The sequence below is a fragment of the Liolophura sinensis genome, chromosome 1 (genome assembly GCF_032854445.1).
Source record: "Liolophura sinensis isolate JHLJ2023 chromosome 1, CUHK_Ljap_v2, whole genome shotgun sequence".
NCBI classification, from domain to species: Eukaryota; Metazoa; Mollusca; class Polyplacophora; order Chitonida; family Chitonidae; genus Liolophura; species Liolophura sinensis.
Window position 1 is genome coordinate 35,384,080 of NC_088295.1, and position 21,606 is coordinate 35,405,685.

The window sequence follows — 21,606 nt, forward strand, 5'->3', positions numbered from 1 at the left end:
GAATACCCTTTTGTCCTGAAAAAAAAATCCCCCAAAATATTATAGATCATATTTGCAAATAAGTTTTGACGCTCTTTCATCTGATTTTGGCATCACTTTTATGTTTTCTTGTTCTTTAAAGACTGAAACTAACAGTACTCTGGACACCGGAATCTCACAGGCAGAACTCCTGTCACAGGTACTTCAATGGTAGCACCACTGACACAGGTGTACTCTCAACTGAGAAGTCACATACGAATTACTCCTGACAGTTGCAGAAAAATTAAGAAAAGAGATTTTAACTGCATGGAGATGCAGAAAACTGTATTCGTTTTACTCACCACTGAAGAGCCTGATTCCGCACTGTTGTAGCGCTCTAAAAGTTGATCCATGTATGAGTATACATTTTGCTGTCTGGCCATTTCACGTTTCATTTTTCTCCACTCGTAGCGCTCATGCCATTCATCTAGTTCTTCAATGGAGTGAGCAAACTGGCAGTGGTTGTACATCTCCGGCTTCAAAGAGTATGCACAGTGTTCACCATCCTGATGTCTACAAAGATGAAATTTCATGGTCTTATTAACAATCACGGGGGCTATGCTGGCTCTGATACTTAAAGTGCTGGCTCACTGCAATTATCAGGCTTTGAGGTCCTGAGTTTGAATCAAGCTCCAACTGTTGGTTAGGTGCCTCCTGAAGGTAAGTGGTTTACTATGAGCACTCCCTGTTTCTTCGACCCTTAAACCTGACTGCCATCATAAGGTTAAAAAAACATCAGAAGCATGGAGTCACACTAACCAAGTAATTAGCAACAATATCATTTGATACAAACAAAACACTTCTATTTGTAACTGTGAGTGGTGGTGTGATCGATATATGAATAGAATACATCACATGACAGTACTTGTTCGAAATACTTATCCATGTAATTATTGGTCACTTAACCACAAATATGACAATTATTGTGCTGTAGAAATTAAAGTATAAAACCATCAAATGTTATCTTACTTCTCACAAAGCTTGTATTCAATTCCCACTGGTGGCTCCCTGTAATTCCAGGGATGTTCCTTGTCAGAGTTGAGGTTGAGGCTGTGTTTCTGGGAAGACCTGTGTTCATCCCACTGTTTGTCTCCAGTACAGGAGACCCCACAGTACCAGCAGTAGCGGGTACTCATTGGTATGCTAGCACTTTCAGCTACTTGGGTTGGGGCTGATAACTGGGCAGATATTTTTTCAGCTTTACGATCTGATATGGATTTCTGACTCTGATGACTGATCTTAAACAGCTGCTCCAGGGTTTTCACTGAAAATCACCATTTTAGTGTGTTAATTCATAGGAATAAGAATCTCTCACATCCACCACATACCACAACCATAAGGCATGGATACAGTTTGGCTCAGAGGCTTAACAAAATGTTTGAGAGAAAAGAGACAGGTCCGTGATGATAACCAAATGAAGCCCAGTCCCACAATGAATTCATGATGGCAGATGTGTGCAAGTGAGCTCAAAAAGTATAACTTACATACAAAACGATGATACGTGATCTCACCAAAACAAGAGTGAGCTCTTACCCTACTTAACACAATATTTAGTTAAATATAAAAGCTAACATAAGTTTCTGACTGAAGGATTATGGCTAATGGAAATTCGGCAATATTTCAGCCATATCCATGGAAACTCACCATTTACGGTTCAGTATCCACCATGTAGAATCTCACCTATCAATGTACCAATATTTTATGCTTACTTGTTTCTTTGTGCTCTGTGGCCATATCTGACTTTAACCACCTTGATTTGGATGGGGTGTAACATATGACTGTGTCAAAATTAGCACTTGATTGTCTAATTGCACACATAAATCTTACCTTTATTGGACACCATCCACTGCCAGATCTTTATTTCCTCCTGACTGTGAGCAAACTGACAGGGGCCACCAAGATTGTAGTCGCAGCGTTTCTTCTCCCGTATGTGTTGGCACATGACAAAGTTAAGGTTTGCTGGGATCTTGTTGGGCAGAGGACGAACTTCTTTCTTGTGAGCCATATTGATGTATATACAGTTCTTACTCCACATCAGATGAGCTTTGTTTCGATTGCTACACTGATCTTTAGTACCATCCTGATACTTCATGGAGCCATTCTTGAAGCAAAGTCCACACACTTTATGAATAACGAAGGGACAAGTTATTTCTTCAGGAACAGCAGGTGTTTCTTCCAGATTACACTTTGATTCGTTCTTTTCTGCATTCATGTCACCAAAACCATGTCCATCTTGTTTTGCTTTCAGCTGTGACGTTTCCACAACAATCTGCTCTGGTGTGATGTCTGTATCTCTTTCCAGCATCCAGACATCACGCTCTACAAAACTGTGGGCAAATCGGCAATCCCCTGAGACATTCTTATGGCAGAAATGGAGATTTTTACAGATCTTGAAGAAAGCTGTTTTGTTTGTGAAACCTCTTTTGCTGATAAGAGTAATCACACCAGAGGTGCTAAAATGGGCTAATGTTTTCCACTGATCCCAGGAATGACGGGCTGGTCCACTGCAGCTCTTATCAATCTGGCCACTGAGAAGCTGATACTGAAAATAGCACAGTCTACAAATAAAATCAAAATGTCCCGGATGCTTGTTGATGATCTCCAAAGCAGAGTAGCCACCATAGGTGTTAATGCTTCTTTGCTGCATGATAAATTCGGTTACACTCCATTTTTCTTCTTTTTCCATTCGCCAAAGCAGCTTCTCTGCTTCATTGTGAGCAAAGCTACATCGCTCTTCTTTAAATTTACACAGGCTGGGGTTGCCCAAAGTTATGCTGTCACACGTCCTGTAATGGCCAGGAAAGTCTCGATGACTAGTTCTCTCTCGCACCCTCACCCATTTCTTAGTACTGCAGCAAATCATGGCTAACATATTCTCTTCACATTTATGTGTGTGGTTTTTGTACTTGTAACTGCCAGGAAATCCAGTAAAGCAAAAACACTGGCTGCAAACAATTTTAAAGTCATACTTGCCCCCCAGTGGATTTGTCAGTTTAGGAACAGACTGTGTTTTTGATGTCTGACCCTGGTGGGCTGGTGCTTGATGGATCGGACAGTGGTTCGTTGGTGGTGGTGGTGGCATAGACAGGAAATGGTCATTGAAAATCTGTGCCTGGGGTGGATACTGGTGAATCATCATAGATGGTTGCTTGTTGGTCAACACAGGTGGCTGGGCTGGTACATGCTTAGTTACCGTTGGTGCCTGGCCACTTAAATCATTCATCAGAACATTTGGCTGGTCTGGAAATAGGTTAGTTGGCACTGACAAGACATCAGGCAAAAAGGAGCCTAGTGTTGGCACTTGATGGACCACTGGTCCATCAGCTCCATAGGACAACGTTTGATTGGAACAGGTAGAATTTGTGAAGGTCAATGATGTCTGAAAATGCCAGTCATTTTGCAAAGTTTCTGCCGGGTACTCACTAGATCTACAGGAGGGAAGTTTGTTGATCTGCTGTGGCTGTCTTGATCCTTCAGTCTGATTGCCTACATGTGAGGATCCAGAGGATACGCCATGAGTTTGTCCAAATCTAGATCCTAAAGTTTGATCACTTCTAGAGGGTACACCATTCATTTGCCCAAATGTAGATCCACCAGTTTGATATCCTGAGTGTGGGACATCTGCGGGAATACTGTCTACTTGTTGTCCAAATATAGATCCCCCAGTTTGATATCCTAAGTATGGTACATCTGCGGGAATATTATTCACTTGTTGGCCATTTCTGGATCCCCCAGTTTGATCTACCTGTGGAACTTTGACGGGAACACTATTCATTTGTTGTCCATTTCTGGATCCCCCAGTTTGATCTACCTGTGGGACTTTGGCGGGAACACTATTCACTTGTTGTCCATTTCTGGATCCCCCAGTTTGATCTACCTGTGGGACTTTGGCGGGAACACTATTCACTGGTCCTGATTTTGGTCTCACGACTTTTCCTGCTAAATTCAGGGAAGTAACATTTTGGGAGGGAGAATGTGGTAAGCTGTACGGCAGGTCAATGTTCAGTGACTGACAAGATTTGGACTGTCCATGTTTATACAACATGCCTGGAACATTTTGTTTCTTCACAGCCACATTCCCCATAGCCTTCGTTAACTCTGCACTCTCATCTACAAGTCATGATAAATATATTCAGATAGTAAATTGAAGTAAAAGAATGCAGAGGGAGTTTGACACATTTTTTCCTTGCAATAATTATCCTATCTATAATCAGAATAGGTCCTCACTTTTTGGAAATCTTCTTACCTCCAAAATAAGTTCATTTTTTCTGACTGACACATTCAGATTTCAGCACATTTCTTCTATATCAAATACTTGACTGAGACTGACTTCCAGATTGAAGAATACTACACAAGATTTATGGGCAGGGGAAGCTGGACAATGTGTGATGAAAACAACATTTCATCACATACCTGACAAATCCTCTGACTCAATACCAAGCCAGACTCAACCACATGACTTCTCAGGTCAAAGACAGATATAAGAGATGTTGCCTGCTCTCCTTTAATTCAGCAGTCTTTAGCATAATATCTTTTAATACCAGACATTTATATTTCATTTAATTTTCATCAGCCATGTTAAAATTTATGTGTTGTATATCATACTCACACAGCTTCAATTCTGCAGCTGTTTTCATGAAGGCGTCAATATTGAATGAGCCTTTTCTGTCAAATGTCCAGAGATCTAGTTCAGGCTGATTATGACAAAAGGTACATAAGTCTTCGTCTCCTAGACGACATGGCTGCCCCTGAGCATACTGCTGACAGAGTCTGAAGTTTCCAAAGAAGTGTTGGGCTTTTATATGTGGTCGTCTTCGGATTTTCATCCAGCCTGGGCCTGACCGCTGGCGGTCTCTCACAATTAGCAAGTCTCGGGTACAAGGATGCTTCTGATTCACCACGTGCCTACTACCATTCTTTCCCTCACGTAACTTAACAAAGCACTCCTTACAGGCTAGCTTGAAGTCATATTCCTCCCTTATCGGCAACTCCAACAACGTCCTCTGCAGCTCGGATAATCGACATTTGACCTTCTTGCCTTTGCCATGGGAAGATGCTTTAGGTATCTCAATTTTCTTCTCTGATACAGCTTTACCTTATCAAAGAAAAAAACAAACACAGAACTGAGAAAAACAGCTCCAAGTAAATAATGTTAGTTAGAATACCCGTAACTTTCTGCTTTCTTTATCTCTCATCTACTGCATAAAAAATGCCTCAACAAAGCATGATTCTTCAGATAAATAACAGCAGGTACAGAAATGTTTATTTATTTTTTTGATTGGGTTTTTACACCCTACTGAAGAATATCAAGACTGCAGCCAACATTATGGTGGGAGAAAACCAGTCACTCTCACGAGGATCCGCAGACTGCTGGCAGATATTCCCACATAACAGATACAGGAATGAATTTTAACTATAATCCAATGTGATAACATACAAACCAGTCACATTTGTTTTCTATGCTTACTGTCTGATCTGTCATTACCCAAACATTCCCCAAGCCAAAACTCAAACTGTATATAAAGTACTTACTTGGTGAAGATAAGTTATTGTGCAGATCAGTTCTGGATAGTTTAGATCCCGTCATCTGTTTTAAACAATTCAAAAAGACATTTTTATCAATACTAAATATTCAAACCAAAAGGAAGGTTTGAACAAAGATATATGTCTCCTCCTACTACAAAAAAACACCTAAATTATGGAATTACAAACCAAATTTGATGAAATCAAGGCCATTAGTTTGAACGACAGCACATGAACAATGTGTTTGCCTGTTACAATACTGACAAATGGGCAAAATAACAGACCTTCTACAAAAGTTCATCAATTCATGAAGCTCTTGTCATTAAATCTTCGAATCAAAATTGATTAAAGACATCCCAGCACTTCTGGAGAGATCACTGATGGTGAATAGAGCTCTTAATATGGTTAGAGTGTATATAGACTTGGACAGATGCATAGACTAATGCCTACCCCTACAGCAATACCAATACAACTCTTTGTGCTGAGCAGTAAAACTAGTGTGGTGAAATACCTAAACCCTTATACCAATCCTATGATCTTATTATGAATGAATACGTACATGCTTGGGGTTTCATGTTGTTCCTAACAATTTTTCAGTCATATGACGAGGAGTCATTAGGTGTGTATGTGTATTTATGACTTCTTGCGGCACCAAAAAGCTGCTGCTTCTGGAATATCGTGCCGATGACACCAGACATGACACCTCACGCAGTCATATTATAATGACACAAAGACAAACAGTCCTGTTTCCCTGCTCTAACCTCTCAGTGCTGATCAAGTGCCAAGCAGCAAGTACCATTTTTAAAGTCTTCAGTATGACCCAACTGTGGATTGATCCGGGGTTCCCAAGCTTTTAGGCAGATGCTCTAACCTTTATGCTACAAATCAGGCCAGTTGTACCACGAATGAAAAACTTCACTACATCAAATATTATGTAATAATAATAATAATAATAATACCTGTTTTGTTCAGGTGAGCTGGTAATAAATGATCTTTACAATGCTTCAGCTTCACACAAATGGTGGATTTTGAGAGAACTGCACATTACCTCTTGATGAGCATTCTTTGAAACGCTGGTGCTACTCTCTCCTCGTATTTTGCAGTAAGATCTGACAAAATATTCATCGGCCTCCAAATTGTTCTCATCACTTTCTGTCCCACTCTGAATGTTCTTCACGCCATCACAACCCTCAGAGAGCTCTTTGGAGGCCTCCTTGGGTGCCTGTTCAGCTGCTCTCTTCTTACCTCCTGTCTTTTTTCCTGAGTACAATAACAGGCACACATTTCCAAGAGCAAATATAATGTATGCATAAATAACACCGGTTAAGTGTGACCATTTGTCAACTACATGTATCACACTGTTAATGAGGCTCTGGTTTTATTCTTTATGCTGTAAGAGTTCTATGTTGATGTCTAATATCTTTCCTTGCAAATATGTTATTATTCTACTGAACCTGAAAACTGCACAACCTGAGGTGGATAACATAATACAATATATATACATATACATTTTCTGATTTCTCATACAACCCTTTCAGGCAAAAATATACTCACCTTTCTTCTTTTTTGGTGGCATTTTAGTTTTCCTTTCCAAATATTCCTAATAGAACAAAAAGACCATGTTATGGTTGAGTAAACAATTTAATAATAACACTTTAGGATCAGATAGTTGTAACTGACAACCATTAGCACAAGAAGGTTTACTAATCTGAGCAATTGTCACTATACATACATGTACATATTTTCAGACAATAATACTTACAAATAGCAATCCCACCATATCACATCACACAGGAGTATTTTAACACAGATCACACAGGAGTGTTTTCACAGATCACACGTGAGTATTTTAACAGATCACAATGGAGTAATTTTCACACTGATCACACAGGGGTACTTTCACAGATCACAAAGATCACACGAGTACTTTCACAGATCACAATAGAGTAATTTTAATGCAGATCACACGAGTCCTTTCACAGATCACAATGGAGTCATTTTTATGCAGATCACACCTAAGTACTTTCACAGATCACAATGGAGTCATTTTCACACAGATCACAATGGAGTCATTTTAATGCATATCACACAAGTACTTTCATAGATCACAATGGAGTCATTTATACACAGATCACACATGAGTTCTTTCACAGATCACAATGAAGTCATTTTCACACAGATCACAATGGAGTACTTTCAAAGATCACAATGGAGTTATTTTCACACAGATCACACAGGAGTACTTTCACTGATCACAATGGAGTCATTTTCATGCAGATCACAATGGAGTACTTTCACAGATCACAATGGAGTCATTTTCACGCAGATCACACAGGAGTACTTTCTCAGATCACAATGGAGTCATTTTCACACAGGTCACACAGGAGTACTTTCACAGATCACGATGGAGTCATTTTCACACAGATCACAAGGGTCCTTTCACAGATCACAATGGAGTCATTTTCATGCATATCACACTGGAGTATTTTCATACAGGGGTATTTTCACACATATCACACAGGTGTATTTTCATACAGATCTCACAGGAGTATCTTCACATATCACACAGAAGTATTTTCACAGATCACGCAAGAGTATTTTCACTGGTATCACACAGGAGTATTTTCACACAAATCACACATGTACCCACTTCAAATCGAACATACAAATAGATGAACACATGCAGGGATTAATGGAAGTTGTTTTTGTGATTCATATGTTAGTTATTGTAAATGGGTGAAAAATTGAACGAACTGAAAAGGTTTTACCAGCTAGAAACTGAATTTGAAGGAAACAAACATGACTAAGATCACATTTTGGTTTTTACCAGTTTCACCCCGGCAAAATCTTGGCGTTTGTGAAAGAGGGACCTGGATGAAATATGTGATGTCACCGGACAAGGATCAGAGGCTCACAAGAAATTTTTTTGCTTTAAATCCTGAATACACTATGCAGTTCAGGTTCCATAAGTCATTTATCCATGTCTGTCTGTCTGTCTGTCTGTCTGTCTGTCTCTCTGTCTGTCTGTGTACCAACACAGCCATGTACAGTTGTCTGGCAAAGCAGGTATATTTAATCTTTACTTACCTCTGTCACATGCACATTAGTGCCCTTAAGCCAATCACTATCAGGTTCTTGTTCAGATGAGACGTCTTCCACCTCTAATGACACCCGATGGCCCCAATTCCTGTGTAGGGGGGGGAATGGGTACGACCTTTCAGCAGCGATCAAATCCTGCAGCTCCAATAGCAAATCCTTGAAAAATGTCTACAAAATAAATCATTAACTAAGAAATTAGACGCTATACTAGGTGCTTAAAAATCACATATGTCCCACAGCCAATCCCTTTGCATTTGTGTGTATTACTGATTTAAAAACTCTGGTATAAATGTAAATGAATAAGTTTTTGAGATGTCTAGCTCACAAGATTACACTACACACAAAAACTCACTCGCTGACACCCTTACATGTACCAACAGTATTACCAATTTTGGCTTAATACTTATAGCCATACAAAATTTATGGACGAACATGGTTAACCCCATACAAGAAATATTTCAGTTACACACTGACAAAAACAGGCTAATCATTAAATGCAGCATGATTTTGTAACTGAAGAATGCCACACTTTTTACCATAAATATCAGTCAACGTCAATGTATGAATATGTTAAAATATTAAAATGATTTGTCAGTAAATATAAGAACAGGCTTCACACCTTCGTGCTGTGAAAACTCAATAGTTTCCACAGTGCCTGCAGGATGATACCTTTCTTCCATGCGTCCATGCATGAGTCTTATGTTAACAATATCACTTAAAAAAGATGATTTTGATATTTTCATGGGACTAACCAGGATAAATAAACTGCATCTACCTATTACATCACTGATCACATAATCTCAAACAAAACTACACAACTGCTTATTTTTATCTTTATTCAATGTTCTCATTGACTGCCTCCTGTTTTCAAAATTATGGCTAAAAGATTGCTGATGTGCCATAATCATTTATTCATTTTTATATTTATTCCTCATTCCAGCCAAAGATAATTAATTGATGTATCGTACTTCCTTTGTTGTGTGAGGTCAAACATGATTTGGTTTTATCCGATAATTCTGTTTTAAATACATTTCTTTAACTAGGGAAATCTGGAAAAGTTTCAGGGTGAAAGCAAATTTTTTTTTTTTTCTAATGTCATTTAATGTCAAGACTTTTGAAACTTACTAACAGTTACTAACAGTCAGCTGTCAACTTTTGCATTTGTACACATACATAGTGGGTTAATCCACTTAAACATGCTTTACAGCTGTTCACTTTATACATTAATACGATTTATTTTATTTCCCTGGGGGAAGTAAAATCAGAGTAAACCACTGACCTTTGCCAATTCATTTTACACATAAAGTAAGCTACCCCCAATTGTTGGTGGAGAAAACTAGCAGATTCCTGTCATGCATGTGAGAAGGCAGCAATTGATGGACCGTTTAAACAATGGTTTTATTGACATGTACACATATTTCAACAACATCATTTTTCATCTTGGAACAAAATTTTAACAGTCACAGCTTAAGTCTTATTTCTCTCTTATTAAACTGTGTTGTCATGGTTTTAAGCCTTGTATGGCTTAACTGCAGTTACTACAGCACAGTCCAGAAACTACAAGGCATACTTCCAGCATTTTATTCAGGCAAACCAGACTCTCAGTTTAGTCCCAGCGCTGGTAGTCACATATAATTGCATGCACCCACACCACGTTTCAGGGTCAGTGAGCAGCAATATGTTTGCAAACCCAGAAGCGCAACTTTACAATGCTGGAGCAAGAACTCACCACTGTGATCAGGGCCTGTAGAATGTTAAACAAAACGAGGTAAAGTCTCTAATAACTGCTGTTCATGAAACATTTTCTCCCCAAGGAAACGGTTCCACAGAGTACAAAGGCGTCCATGTAGTTGTAGTACATAACACCATAAATCACATACAAAAAACACTGATTCTATTTATAAATGGTGACTCAAATGCACCCTCAAGCAATCTAGGGCACATGAGCCTAGAATTCTAGTAAATTAAAAACGAAACTGAAACAAATGTTGTCTCACTAAAACATACAAGGATTGCTGTGATTAGTATCTAAATTTCTGTTTTCTTTCATTTTCTCAAATACAAATATTTATTACCGGTAAGTGATTTTGGAGTCCCATTTGAATGAATACCACAGGCCATGAACCATCCTGGCAGAACTGGAGCTCACTGTAGCAAGCTTCTAACATGGCTGATGCTTAGTTACCATCATTTGATATTCAGTTTGCAATGTTCTCAATATCAAAAGACAGCCTTGTCCTGAATATCTATCCAACATCATTATTTGCCTATCTGACAGCATTGTTTATCTATCTGACATCATTGTTTGCCTATTCTTGGCTTGAGTTGCATTGGATATGACCAATCCAATGCAACTCACTGCTAAACTTTGCCTGGTCATTGCCCATTTCTTGATGTGGTGCACCACATACCTCTATTTCCCACTACCTCTTGTTAAGAAAAAGTACACCTATCTATCGAACACATGTTTTTTTCAGATTTATTCTACTAATAGAATAAAAACCTGTGTAAAAATATAAATGATACTGAGTTTTACTCAAGTCTTACACTAAAGGGCAAAACAGCGCCTGGCAAAGACATATTTCAATCGAAAGCAGGATTCTCAAGCTTTCTAAAAAGTATCATACTTTATTATTTAAATGAGATTTCATCGAACAACAAAATGTAGAACAAAATACTGCACAAATGGCTGGTGTGAATTGAGGCAGACATCTTGAGAATTTATCCTGTCAAACGCGCTACAATCAGATTACGCGGCCTAAGCTGTGACAATGTCTTTACCCATTCACTCCATGAAGTGACATATGATAACACAGACCTAGTGCATAAAACATCATTTTTAGATCGTATTTATTTACGTGTAGCCGAAGGGCAATTTCACACAATGTTGTGGGCCAGGTCTGTGTCATTAACGGGCCACTGTAAAATCAGTTAATATACAAGCTGTGCAAACGACTGTATACAAATTACGTCAGACAGCAGCATACCGTCTCTGCCCAAAACATTTTCATCTCCCCAGTACACCTTGGGCCTATTTTCATAGACAGGCTGTACAAATTATACAAATACATTTTTTGTCGTTCATGTTAGCGTTTAGTCAGCATGCAGTTGCTAAGGAACAAATGTCAGAGGCAGTGAAAGATTCATTAGGGATGCCGAAGGTTTATTGGAATAAGAAGACAGTATCTCAACGGGGAATGATTAAAATTAACTAATTTTTTTTCTCTGAATTTATTAGAACTGAAGAATTTAAATTTTGCCCTTGTCTTTTTCACATACAAGAGATGTTTTTTTGTTTTCTTTTATAAAATACAGTAAAATTATCGAAACACGGTGTTCAAGCTGATGTGCTTTCTCTGGCATCTGCAATAACTAGGTCAGCACTGCTCTCATCTTAGAAGCCACAAAAACAAAATTGAAGCATAATCCAGCGACATTTGAAAGCCTTGATCAGTCTCAGTAGTGCTTAGATCTATTTCCATTTGTGTCAGAATTGTGCATGAATCCAGTTGTACAACACTCCTATTGCAATTATGTAAACATTTAAAAGGGATCAGAACTACTGGTACCAGCACAACCCCTCCAGAGGCTTTCGACCTGAACCAGGAATACATCGGTCATGCATCTGCAGGCTACTTGTAAACCATATAAACGAAATAGTAGACCTACTGTATGAAAAGTTCAAGCAGTGGAAGAAATATCCTTCCAGTATGACCAACTTTTCGAGAAAGCTATTTATCACTTGATCCTCCATTGCCGATGTCCACAACTTTAATCTGTCCTAGGTTATCGCTTAGACTATTATACAGGATATACTTTCGACATTAGAGAGCTAGAGTAAACGTGATGTCACCTTGCTGTCAATAATGGGGATGCACTGAAGCTGTGTCAAGCCAAATCCTGTTCAGGGGTGTTAGTTCCTGTGTTAGTTCAGGGGTTTCCCCAGTATAGGGTGCTTTGAATGTAAACACAGAGAGCAGTCCCCTGTTTTCAGAGGTTGCATATACATGTTATTTTAAACTTTTATCCTAATACACTACTTCTTCTAAACTGCAGTGAGTTTATTTTCTACCCTTATCCTAATGGTACCATACTTCATCTAAACTACAATCATGTTTATAAACTACCGGGCAAAAGAAACGTATAACCTTGTTCAGCACCACAAGAAAGAGAAAGAAAGACAGACAGTATCAACATGATAAGCATTATATTGCAATAAACCATTTTCCAAGTTCTGTTCAAAAATTCAAAGCCATATGGATATTACGTCTCGGCATCTCTTAGATGTTTTTTATGGTATTGCACCCTTACCATGTGCTACATCGGTATTTATACGGCGGTCATTATCGAGAATTTTCAACAGGGCCCGAAACTCTGTTTTTCCGATTTTTCATGATGTCTTACACCAATTTCAATGAATCTCGTTAAAAAAATGACGTGTACACAGGGTGCTTATGTGCAAACATATTCGAACAATGTTCAAACTTATTCAACTTATTTTTCCATAGAAAAAACTGCATTTAAATGTTATACGTTTCTTTTCCCCGGTAGTTTATTTTGTACCCTTATCCTAATGGTACCATACTTCATCTAAACTGCAATCATGTTTATATTTTGAAGCCTTATCCTAATGGTACCATACTTCCTCTAAACTGCAACCCTTTTATGTTTTGAAGCCTTGTCCTACTGGTTCAATACTTCATCTAAACTGCAATCATGTTTATATTTTGAAACCTTCTCCTAATGGTACCATACTTCTTCTAAACTGCAATCCTCTTTATATTTTGAAGCCTTGTCCTAATGGTTCAATACTTCATCTAAACTGCAATCATGTTTACATTTTGTACCCTTATCCTAATGGTACCATACTTCTTCTAAACTGCAATCCTGTTTATATTTTGAAGCCTTGTCCTAATGGTTCAATACTTCATCTAAACTACAATCATGTTTATGTTTTGTACCCTTATCCTAATGGTACCATACTTCTTCTAAACTGCAATCCTGTTTATATTTTGAAGCATTGTCCTAATGGTTCAATACTTCATCTAAACTACAATCATGTTTATATTTTGAAGCCTTATCCTAATGGTACCATACTTCTTCTAAACTGCAATCATGTTTATATTTTGAAGCCTTGTCCTAATGGTTCAATACTTCATCTAAACTACAATCATGTTTATATTTTGAAGCCTTCTCCTAATGGTACCATACTTCATCTAAACTGCAATCATGTTTATATTTTGAAGCCTTATCCTAATGGTTCAATACTTCATCTAAACTGCAATCATGTTTATATTTTGAAGCCTTATCCTAATGGTACCATACTTCATCTAAATTGCAATCATGTTTATATTTTGAAGCCTAATCCTAATGGTACCACACTTCCTCTAAACTGCAACCCTTTTATATTTTGAAGCCTTATCCTAATGGTTCAATACTTCATCTAAACTGCAATCATGTTAATATTTTGAAGCTTATCCTAATGGTTCAATATTTCACCTAAACTGCAACCATGTTTACATTTTGAAGCCTTACCCCAATGGTACCATACTTCCTCTAGACTGTGTAATTTTGAATCTTAACCCTATTGGTATATTTACACTTCCTCTAGACAGTAATGGTACTACAGGTAAACTTCACACAAACTATAGTCACCATAATAGTATAGTACACCCAGGACACTATTATTTAAACCAACTTCAACAATGAAGAGCAATAGTGTTACAATATGCTCTACATTTTTCAATCTACTGAAATAAATAACATGCAAAACTTGCCTTACCTAGTGGAAGTTTTTTTAATTAATGTATAAAAAAGACAAGTATCTTCTTTAAAGAAAAAAAAATAGCCTGCCTGTACATGAACGTTGTTTGTGAAATACTCTACCTTTGGTGACGAGTGAGATGAACGTCCTGTCTAATCATCGACACATGAAATGCCTAGACATGTATCAGGTATACCTGTGCATTACACAATCCACTCAGATCCCCTTAAATAAACATGACAACAGCAGTCCCTCCACATGTTGTCCCATGTATATCAACTTATATCCAATAATCAATGACCCACATTTACTTACAAAGGGTTGTGTTATCACAAAGCAAGAATGATGTGCTCATGCACCTACATGTGCTTAGGTCTTCCTGGCATCTGCTTTTACTTTCACTTTTGTGCCCTTAGTTTAATTCTATACAGGGCTATAAAAACATATAAAATATATATTTTTGGGCTTCACCAATTTATAATTGTTGCTTAACAGAGGAAATAAATCTGTTATTAATGTCAGAGGTGGGTACAAATTAAAATAACTACAGTTATGAGCAACCCGGCCACTCGCCTGTTAGTGCTTGTGTTTACATAATAGTATAACTAGACTGGACTGGACTAAAACAGGCAAATTCATATATTATTTAACATTTTACAAGTACACATCTTCAAAGCATGCTTTTATCTAAGCTTATGTTGTAGTGAAAACTATAAGACTAAGTTACCCTGACTTAAAACTTTACTATCAGAGTGCATGAATACAAACCTTTGAGAAAGTTATGAGCATTGTACACAAAACCACTAAAAAGACGTGTACACAAAACCACAAAACAGACGTGTATATAAAACCAAAAGACAGATGTGAACAAAAACTTCAAGATAGAGATTAACGCTGTACACAGAACCATAAAACAGATATTCTATAATACTATGGATTTTCCTACAACAAGTGATTGGTCTAAAATCTCAGAGACACGCTTTGGAACATACACACGTCACAACACACAATCTTGGGTAATTTCATTTCAAAGTAAAAGTGTTCTCACAGGTATTCATCCCACTTGTCAATCAAATTCACTAACACAGACGACAACAAAATCGCGCAAATAAATGAACAAGCCAGTCTGGCTGCACATACAGATGATATATAAGTAGGCTACATTGGTATGCAAACATGCTTTATGATGAAATCTAGCAGCCTGTGTAAGGCACGGGTCACGGGTCAAAACGCTGTCAGAAAAGGCCACTGCTGAATCCAAACTTTCACATGCAATATATTAGGCTGAAAAAATTCAAAAAAATAAACTGAACAATTTTTATGAACAGTGTTTAACAGTCTTTCATCTGACATATTTATGTGCTCCACCTTTTCTTCACTTTAACATTGATTCTAATACACAATACATTTCAAGTTGTGAAGTTTGTAATTTAAGATCATTAATATTCTTTCATGAATATCACCTTCATGACATTGTGCTTTACAATGTATGCAAAACTTCAGCTCAATACATGTAGTACTGTTTACAGGGTTCATACTCCCAAGACCTTTTTTTCAAGACCTTTTTCAAGGTTAATTTGACATTTTTTAAGATCTTTTTATTGGATTATTTGCACTTCAACTTAACTCAGACGGGATTACAGGGTGGCCTCACCCATCTTGACGATATCAACATCTTTATTACACACACCACAATGCAGTACCTTTTTATACATATTTGCACAGCCAGACTTTTTATACTTTGGATTTTTGAGCCAGTTGTCACTGAAGACACACACCATTATTCAACATTATGTCAAAGTGGGCAAGGCGTAGTCCTGTTAGCCTATACAGACTACACACGACTTCAACAGCCGCCAAAAAGGTATTGTCAGAACAACTTTCGAAACTTCCACAGGCAAACGCATACAATGTGATGACTTTGATGCATCAGTAGTTTATCAGCCTACCTATCACACTGGCCCTGGTAAGATGTGGATGCACCTTTTAATAATTATCCGTGACTATCTTTTAATTCTCAAAACATGAGCACAGCACAAATGTTAATTACCAAGACCTTTTCATGGTAGTATTTGTGTTTTCAAGGCCATTCAAGGCCTTAATTTTTTTGGTATTCGCTTTCAAGGCTTCTCAACGTTTTCAAGGTAGGACCTCCTCTAACATTTACTTTAACATTGCTTTTAGTGTTGGATGCCGACGCTTGGGGAATGACATGAGCTAAAAATGATAAGTGAGCGACGCTTTCAGTTACAACAGTCAAATTGTACTCACTGATGATTGCTTCTTCATTCCTGCTTCAGCTGCCCTCAATGCTTTCCTGTATTCCTTCATGCCTTTCAATGCCAGTACTTTACGATAATGGGCCTTAATATTGTCATCATCTATGCTGATAGCTACAACACAAAGAATTAGGCTGGGTGAAGTATACTTACACTCACAAAATGGAAATACACTGATTTTCAACTTTCTCTCAAGTTTACCTTCTACTGCTGATGTCTGTTAGCCAGAGAGCCATTTTCCCACCAGTGAGACGAGAAGAGTGCCTATGAGGATATTTACATGGGAAAAGTAAAATGTAGACGGGGAAAAAAGACAATTTTAGCACTTTTTAATGTGATTTTGGAGACAAAACTACATTGGTTGGATTGGCCATGGCTTCATGCGAACATGCGAAAAGGTTGAAGAATTACAGTACATATATCTCTAGCAAATATCCTCTAAGACAAAATGAAAAAGATCAACCTAACTGTCATTACTCCCTGTGACAATATTCGCCAGTTGAGATTTGAACAAGGCGTAGGTCTTATTATGTGAAGCATTATTGAATTTGCCTGTTCTGACGTTTGTGCATTGCTGACGTTGGCGATTGTGTGTGTGTATCCATTAAAAAGAAAAGTAAGTTTTCAATGGTATACATAGTCCAGTTAGGCATCATAGTTTTCCCGTGAGAGCCCTTAATATCCATTTCTGACTAACAGTCCGTTTGAATAAATAATTAAAGCATGATGATGCATTTAATGTGACATACTGAAGCAACATAAAATCTGAAGCAGTCTTCATCATTTAGTCAAATAGCATTGATAAACTATCTGGTTCTAATCCCCACAGACTTATCAAGCATACAGATCCATTTAATTTTGGTCAGAAATATGGAAATATTGACTGACTGACTGACTGACTTTTGTTTAAACATCACACTTTACATGTTCACATATATTTAAAACCGTATTCAGCATGGTGTAGTTAATGATTTATCTGTTCACAGTCACAGGCTGTATTCCTCACAGGCTGTATTCCTCACATGAATGCAGTAGCCCTAACAAGGAGGATCAGGAGCCTATCATTTTCTGTGAGTTGTGATAAATGACTGTATCCCTATTATCTTATAAGATAAATCTTATCAGAGTGAGTGAGTGCTTGGGGTTTAACGTCATCCTTAACAATTTTGCAGTTATATGACGACGAAGGAATCCTTAGAATGCATGTAATGTTCCTCCTTGTGTCAGGACGGATTTCCACAGCTCTTTTATCTAGTGCTGCTTCACTGAGATGCCATACCGAGGGCAAGTAAGGCGCCCTAACCGAGCCATTATACTGATACTGGTCAACCAGTAGTTGCACTATCCCTTTCAAGCTGAATGCCAAGTGAGGAAGATGCAACTTCCTCTTTTAAAGCCTTAGGTGTGACTCAATCCAGGATTGACCCTGGATCTACTGCTCCCAAAGCGGGCGCTCTACCAACTGTGCTATTGGGGCCAGTCTAAATCTAATCAGAATAGTTTAGCTCACTTACCCCAGTCACAATCTTGAACAGCATCAGCATACCGCATCTGAAATTTGAATGAAATAATAGATACTCCTGTACATAAATATAGCCTTGGTTTAAACAGGAACCCTGTTCATCTCGACATGAAGATGAAGGCCAAATATAAATTCATTATCTGAGGCAGTTTAGTAATCACATTATTAAACTGTGATATTTCCAGTTGATCTGCCATGAAAACCTGAAATTTGATCACAAAAGGAACTTAGTTCACCTCAATATGAACCACGGCCCAGTTTCACAAAGCTCGCTTAACGTCACCAGCTCACAACTACCATGATGACGTGATGCCTACGTTGCTGGTTGCCGTGGTAGTTAAGTGAACATAAGGTTAAAAGTGCTTTGTGAAATTGGGCCCTGTACATGTACATCAAACATGACATCTTTATCTGAAGAAGTGTGACTTATATTGCGATTATTCACAAGAACATCAGGACAACATTAGAAATATTCAAACATACTTACTTGTCTCAGACAACACATTGCCCTGTTTGAGAATAAAGCCGACAGAAAGGCTCTGTCCACATTCTCGTAGTAATGCATCTTTAAATCCATGGCCACATTGAGTGCTTTGCTGTAAAACATCCAGGCATTTTGATAATCTTCTTCCTTGAAAAATGCATTGCCTTCTTCCTTCAAGTCCTGCATGTACAGCAGCAAGTGTTCCTGTGAACAGTTACAATGCAGTGAACAACAAAGTCCCAGTATTTATTACATGTACATGAATGAACCATCATGTGACACAGAACACTGTCTTCATCAAATGCAAAAACCTATCTTACAACCAACGTCAAGAGAACATATCAGTTTTGAATTTGTATCCAGATATGTTTCACACATGTGTTGATTAAAAGTCATATTGTCGCAGAAAATTTAGATTTTTAAACAAATTCTTATTCTGGCGCCTTTACGAAGTTTTAAAGTTCTTTCATAAACTAAATTACTCACATTGAAATAAAAAATATTCACTTAGTATGTAGCTTGTACGAGCCCGGAGAAGTTCAGCTGTTATTCAAATTCAACACAAACAGGGAGGGTCATTTTGCCTCAATATTAAACCACAACAGCCCGAAGCGTATGAGCAGTGTTCTTAAAGTTCAGGTCAAAACAAACATGTCAAGTGAGGTACGTGTGGGTGACAGAAACAATGACAGTGTGATCTTGCTATCTTTCCTACTCGATCGATATTGCTCCATCTAAGTATTCTAACGAAGATATACATGTTGTACCATAACTGGCATGCGATGAAAAGAGGAAGCTTGGCTAAAATGTTACTTATAATAGAGTTTAAGAACAAAGGTGGTAGTCCACGAAGTAAGCTGCAGGTAAGTGGCAAGTTCAATAAGCAGTAATTAAGCCACATCTCTGTTTTTCGTGAGACCCTTTTCTTTTTTTAATGTACTCCACCGTTCAAACTGACCACCAATTACAACTCTAGACTTGATTATCAACCTCTTTTCAAGCTTTTCTTTACGAGCTTTTTTGGCCAATCCTGTCAATCTGTCCATCTGTCTGTAGACACGATACTGTCCAGACATCTCCTCCTAAACTATATCTACATATATATGAATATATATACGGATTTAATACAGTTGTCAAGGGAAAAAAGCTACAAAACACTTCATTTCAGTTTGATGAAAGAATCAGGAAGTTGTCTTTACCTTTGGTGCCACTGGCTCTTCATAAACAACCCTAAAATGAAAATCCCAGAAAATCTAAGTACGGAAAATAAATAAGTACTATCAGACCTTCAATTCGCTATACATGCTGACCAAAAAACCAATTTGCATTCCTTTATAAGTCTCAATTATAATGTTCAATTGAGAAATTGGCACAAATAAGTAATAACTGCATGAGCAGCCCCAAAATAATGTTCAAAATACTATCATGAATTGATTTCAATGATAGAGAACATCAACTTACTCCTCATTTGATTGAAACTCCATTATTCGATAATGCCTTTCCTCACGATTTGCCATGATGGCTAATGACAAGACAGTTCAGAATATGACGAGTCTTCATTCCCAGGCTAGAAGGTGTAAATTTCTGCCTAATGTGCCTTCTGGAAAACACAAAAACATAAAGGAATTTAGTCAAACAAAATCACTATGAATTTGTTCTTTCATTTATATATGAGCCTGTGTACTCCCATGTTTGACTTCATCAACTCATAAATTGGCATTTTTTTTTTTAAATGAAATTTTTAATTAGTTACTCTTAAATTGGATAAACACCTTTTGCGTTTGTAGGCAGCTACAAGTGACCCTTGTGTTAGGTGCTAATAGCTGATTGGGTTTGACATTCCAGTGGCAGCCTCTCATGGCGGCTTTAAAAACTGCTCTGTTGTTCCAACAAGGTTCTCCAGGTTAACAAAATTTGTATGGATTTTGTATGAATTTATCATGAATATTTACTATTACACAAGTTTGAAGAAACATCAGTGAAACAGATCAGTAAATAAAATCAGACAACTGATAACCAATCATCTTCTTTTCCATTAAAAATAAAATAAAGGATACAAGATAAAGCCTTATAAAGTAGTGCATTTGTTAACATGTAATTTGATGCACAGCTGAACATGAAATTAATGCAAGCAGATAAATTCAACTGCAAAAAGACTAAGTGAGTGCTTCTTTAACGTTTAACGTTTTACAATTTTTCAGTCATATGACCATGAAGTAATGCGTAGAGTGCATGTAATGTTCCTCCTTGTTGCAGGATAGATTTCCACCATTCTTATATCTCGTGCTGCTTCACTGAGACAACATACCGAAGGCAAGTAAGCTGCCCTGTCCCTGCCATTATACTGATACTGGTCAACCAGTTGTTGCACTATCCCCTTGAGGCTGAACGCAAAAGTGAGGAAGCTACAACTTCCTCTTTTAAGGTCTTAGGTGTGGGTCGACCCAAGTTTGATACTGGATCTACTGCCCCCGGAGCGGACACTCTACCAACTGAGCGATCTGGGCCGGTAACCTCAAAAAGAATACCTTTACTCTCAACGAAAAACATACACTTGTTTCGACTGAATTTCTAGATGCTAATTCCCGTAGTTACTGTAATCCTGATTACTGTACTCCTACCTGCATCTACTTCGCATCACACTGATCACTGATTTCAAAATCACATTACTTTTGTATATACATCACATATATGCTGTATAAATATGATTTACAAAGACGTTCAGAGTTTAACATTTTTTGGCCAGTATATCAAACTATTTTTATTTATGGGGGGAAAAACACTGTTGAACAATGTGTCTATCACAAAACCTCAAGGGAATTAATTAAGGTGGCTACCAGCTGTCTGCCACCTACTACTTTTACTTCACAAATTGAGCATGTAGCCATTAAATGTTAATTAATAAAACCTATTTTAA

General features: G+C 37.7%; 1 protein-coding gene across 1 annotated transcript in view; it reads right to left on the minus strand.

Moving 5' to 3' along the window:
- The window catches only part of LOC135461416 (3'-5' exoribonuclease HELZ2-like), a 44,866-nt gene extending 24,581 nt beyond the window's left edge, over positions 1-20,285 (minus strand). Inside the window, exons 1-13 of the mRNA XM_064738506.1 lie at positions 20,151-20,285; positions 19,889-19,919; positions 18,693-18,893; positions 18,198-18,234; positions 16,676-16,797; positions 8,629-8,808; positions 7,096-7,141; positions 6,590-6,801; positions 5,551-5,605; positions 4,628-5,113; positions 1,846-4,128; positions 988-1,282; positions 321-531 (exon numbers count right to left, since the gene is read on the minus strand). Of these exons, the coding sequence (XP_064594576.1) occupies positions 321-531; positions 988-1,282; positions 1,846-4,128; positions 4,628-5,113; positions 5,551-5,605; positions 6,590-6,801; positions 7,096-7,141; positions 8,629-8,808; positions 16,676-16,797; positions 18,198-18,234; positions 18,693-18,893; positions 19,889-19,919; positions 20,151-20,206 (4,215 nt within the window). The 5' untranslated portion in view covers positions 20,207-20,285. The remainder of the gene's footprint in view (positions 1-320; positions 532-987; positions 1,283-1,845; positions 4,129-4,627; positions 5,114-5,550; positions 5,606-6,589; positions 6,802-7,095; positions 7,142-8,628; positions 8,809-16,675; positions 16,798-18,197; positions 18,235-18,692; positions 18,894-19,888; positions 19,920-20,150) is intronic.
- Positions 20,286-21,606: the final 1,321 nt, after the last annotated feature.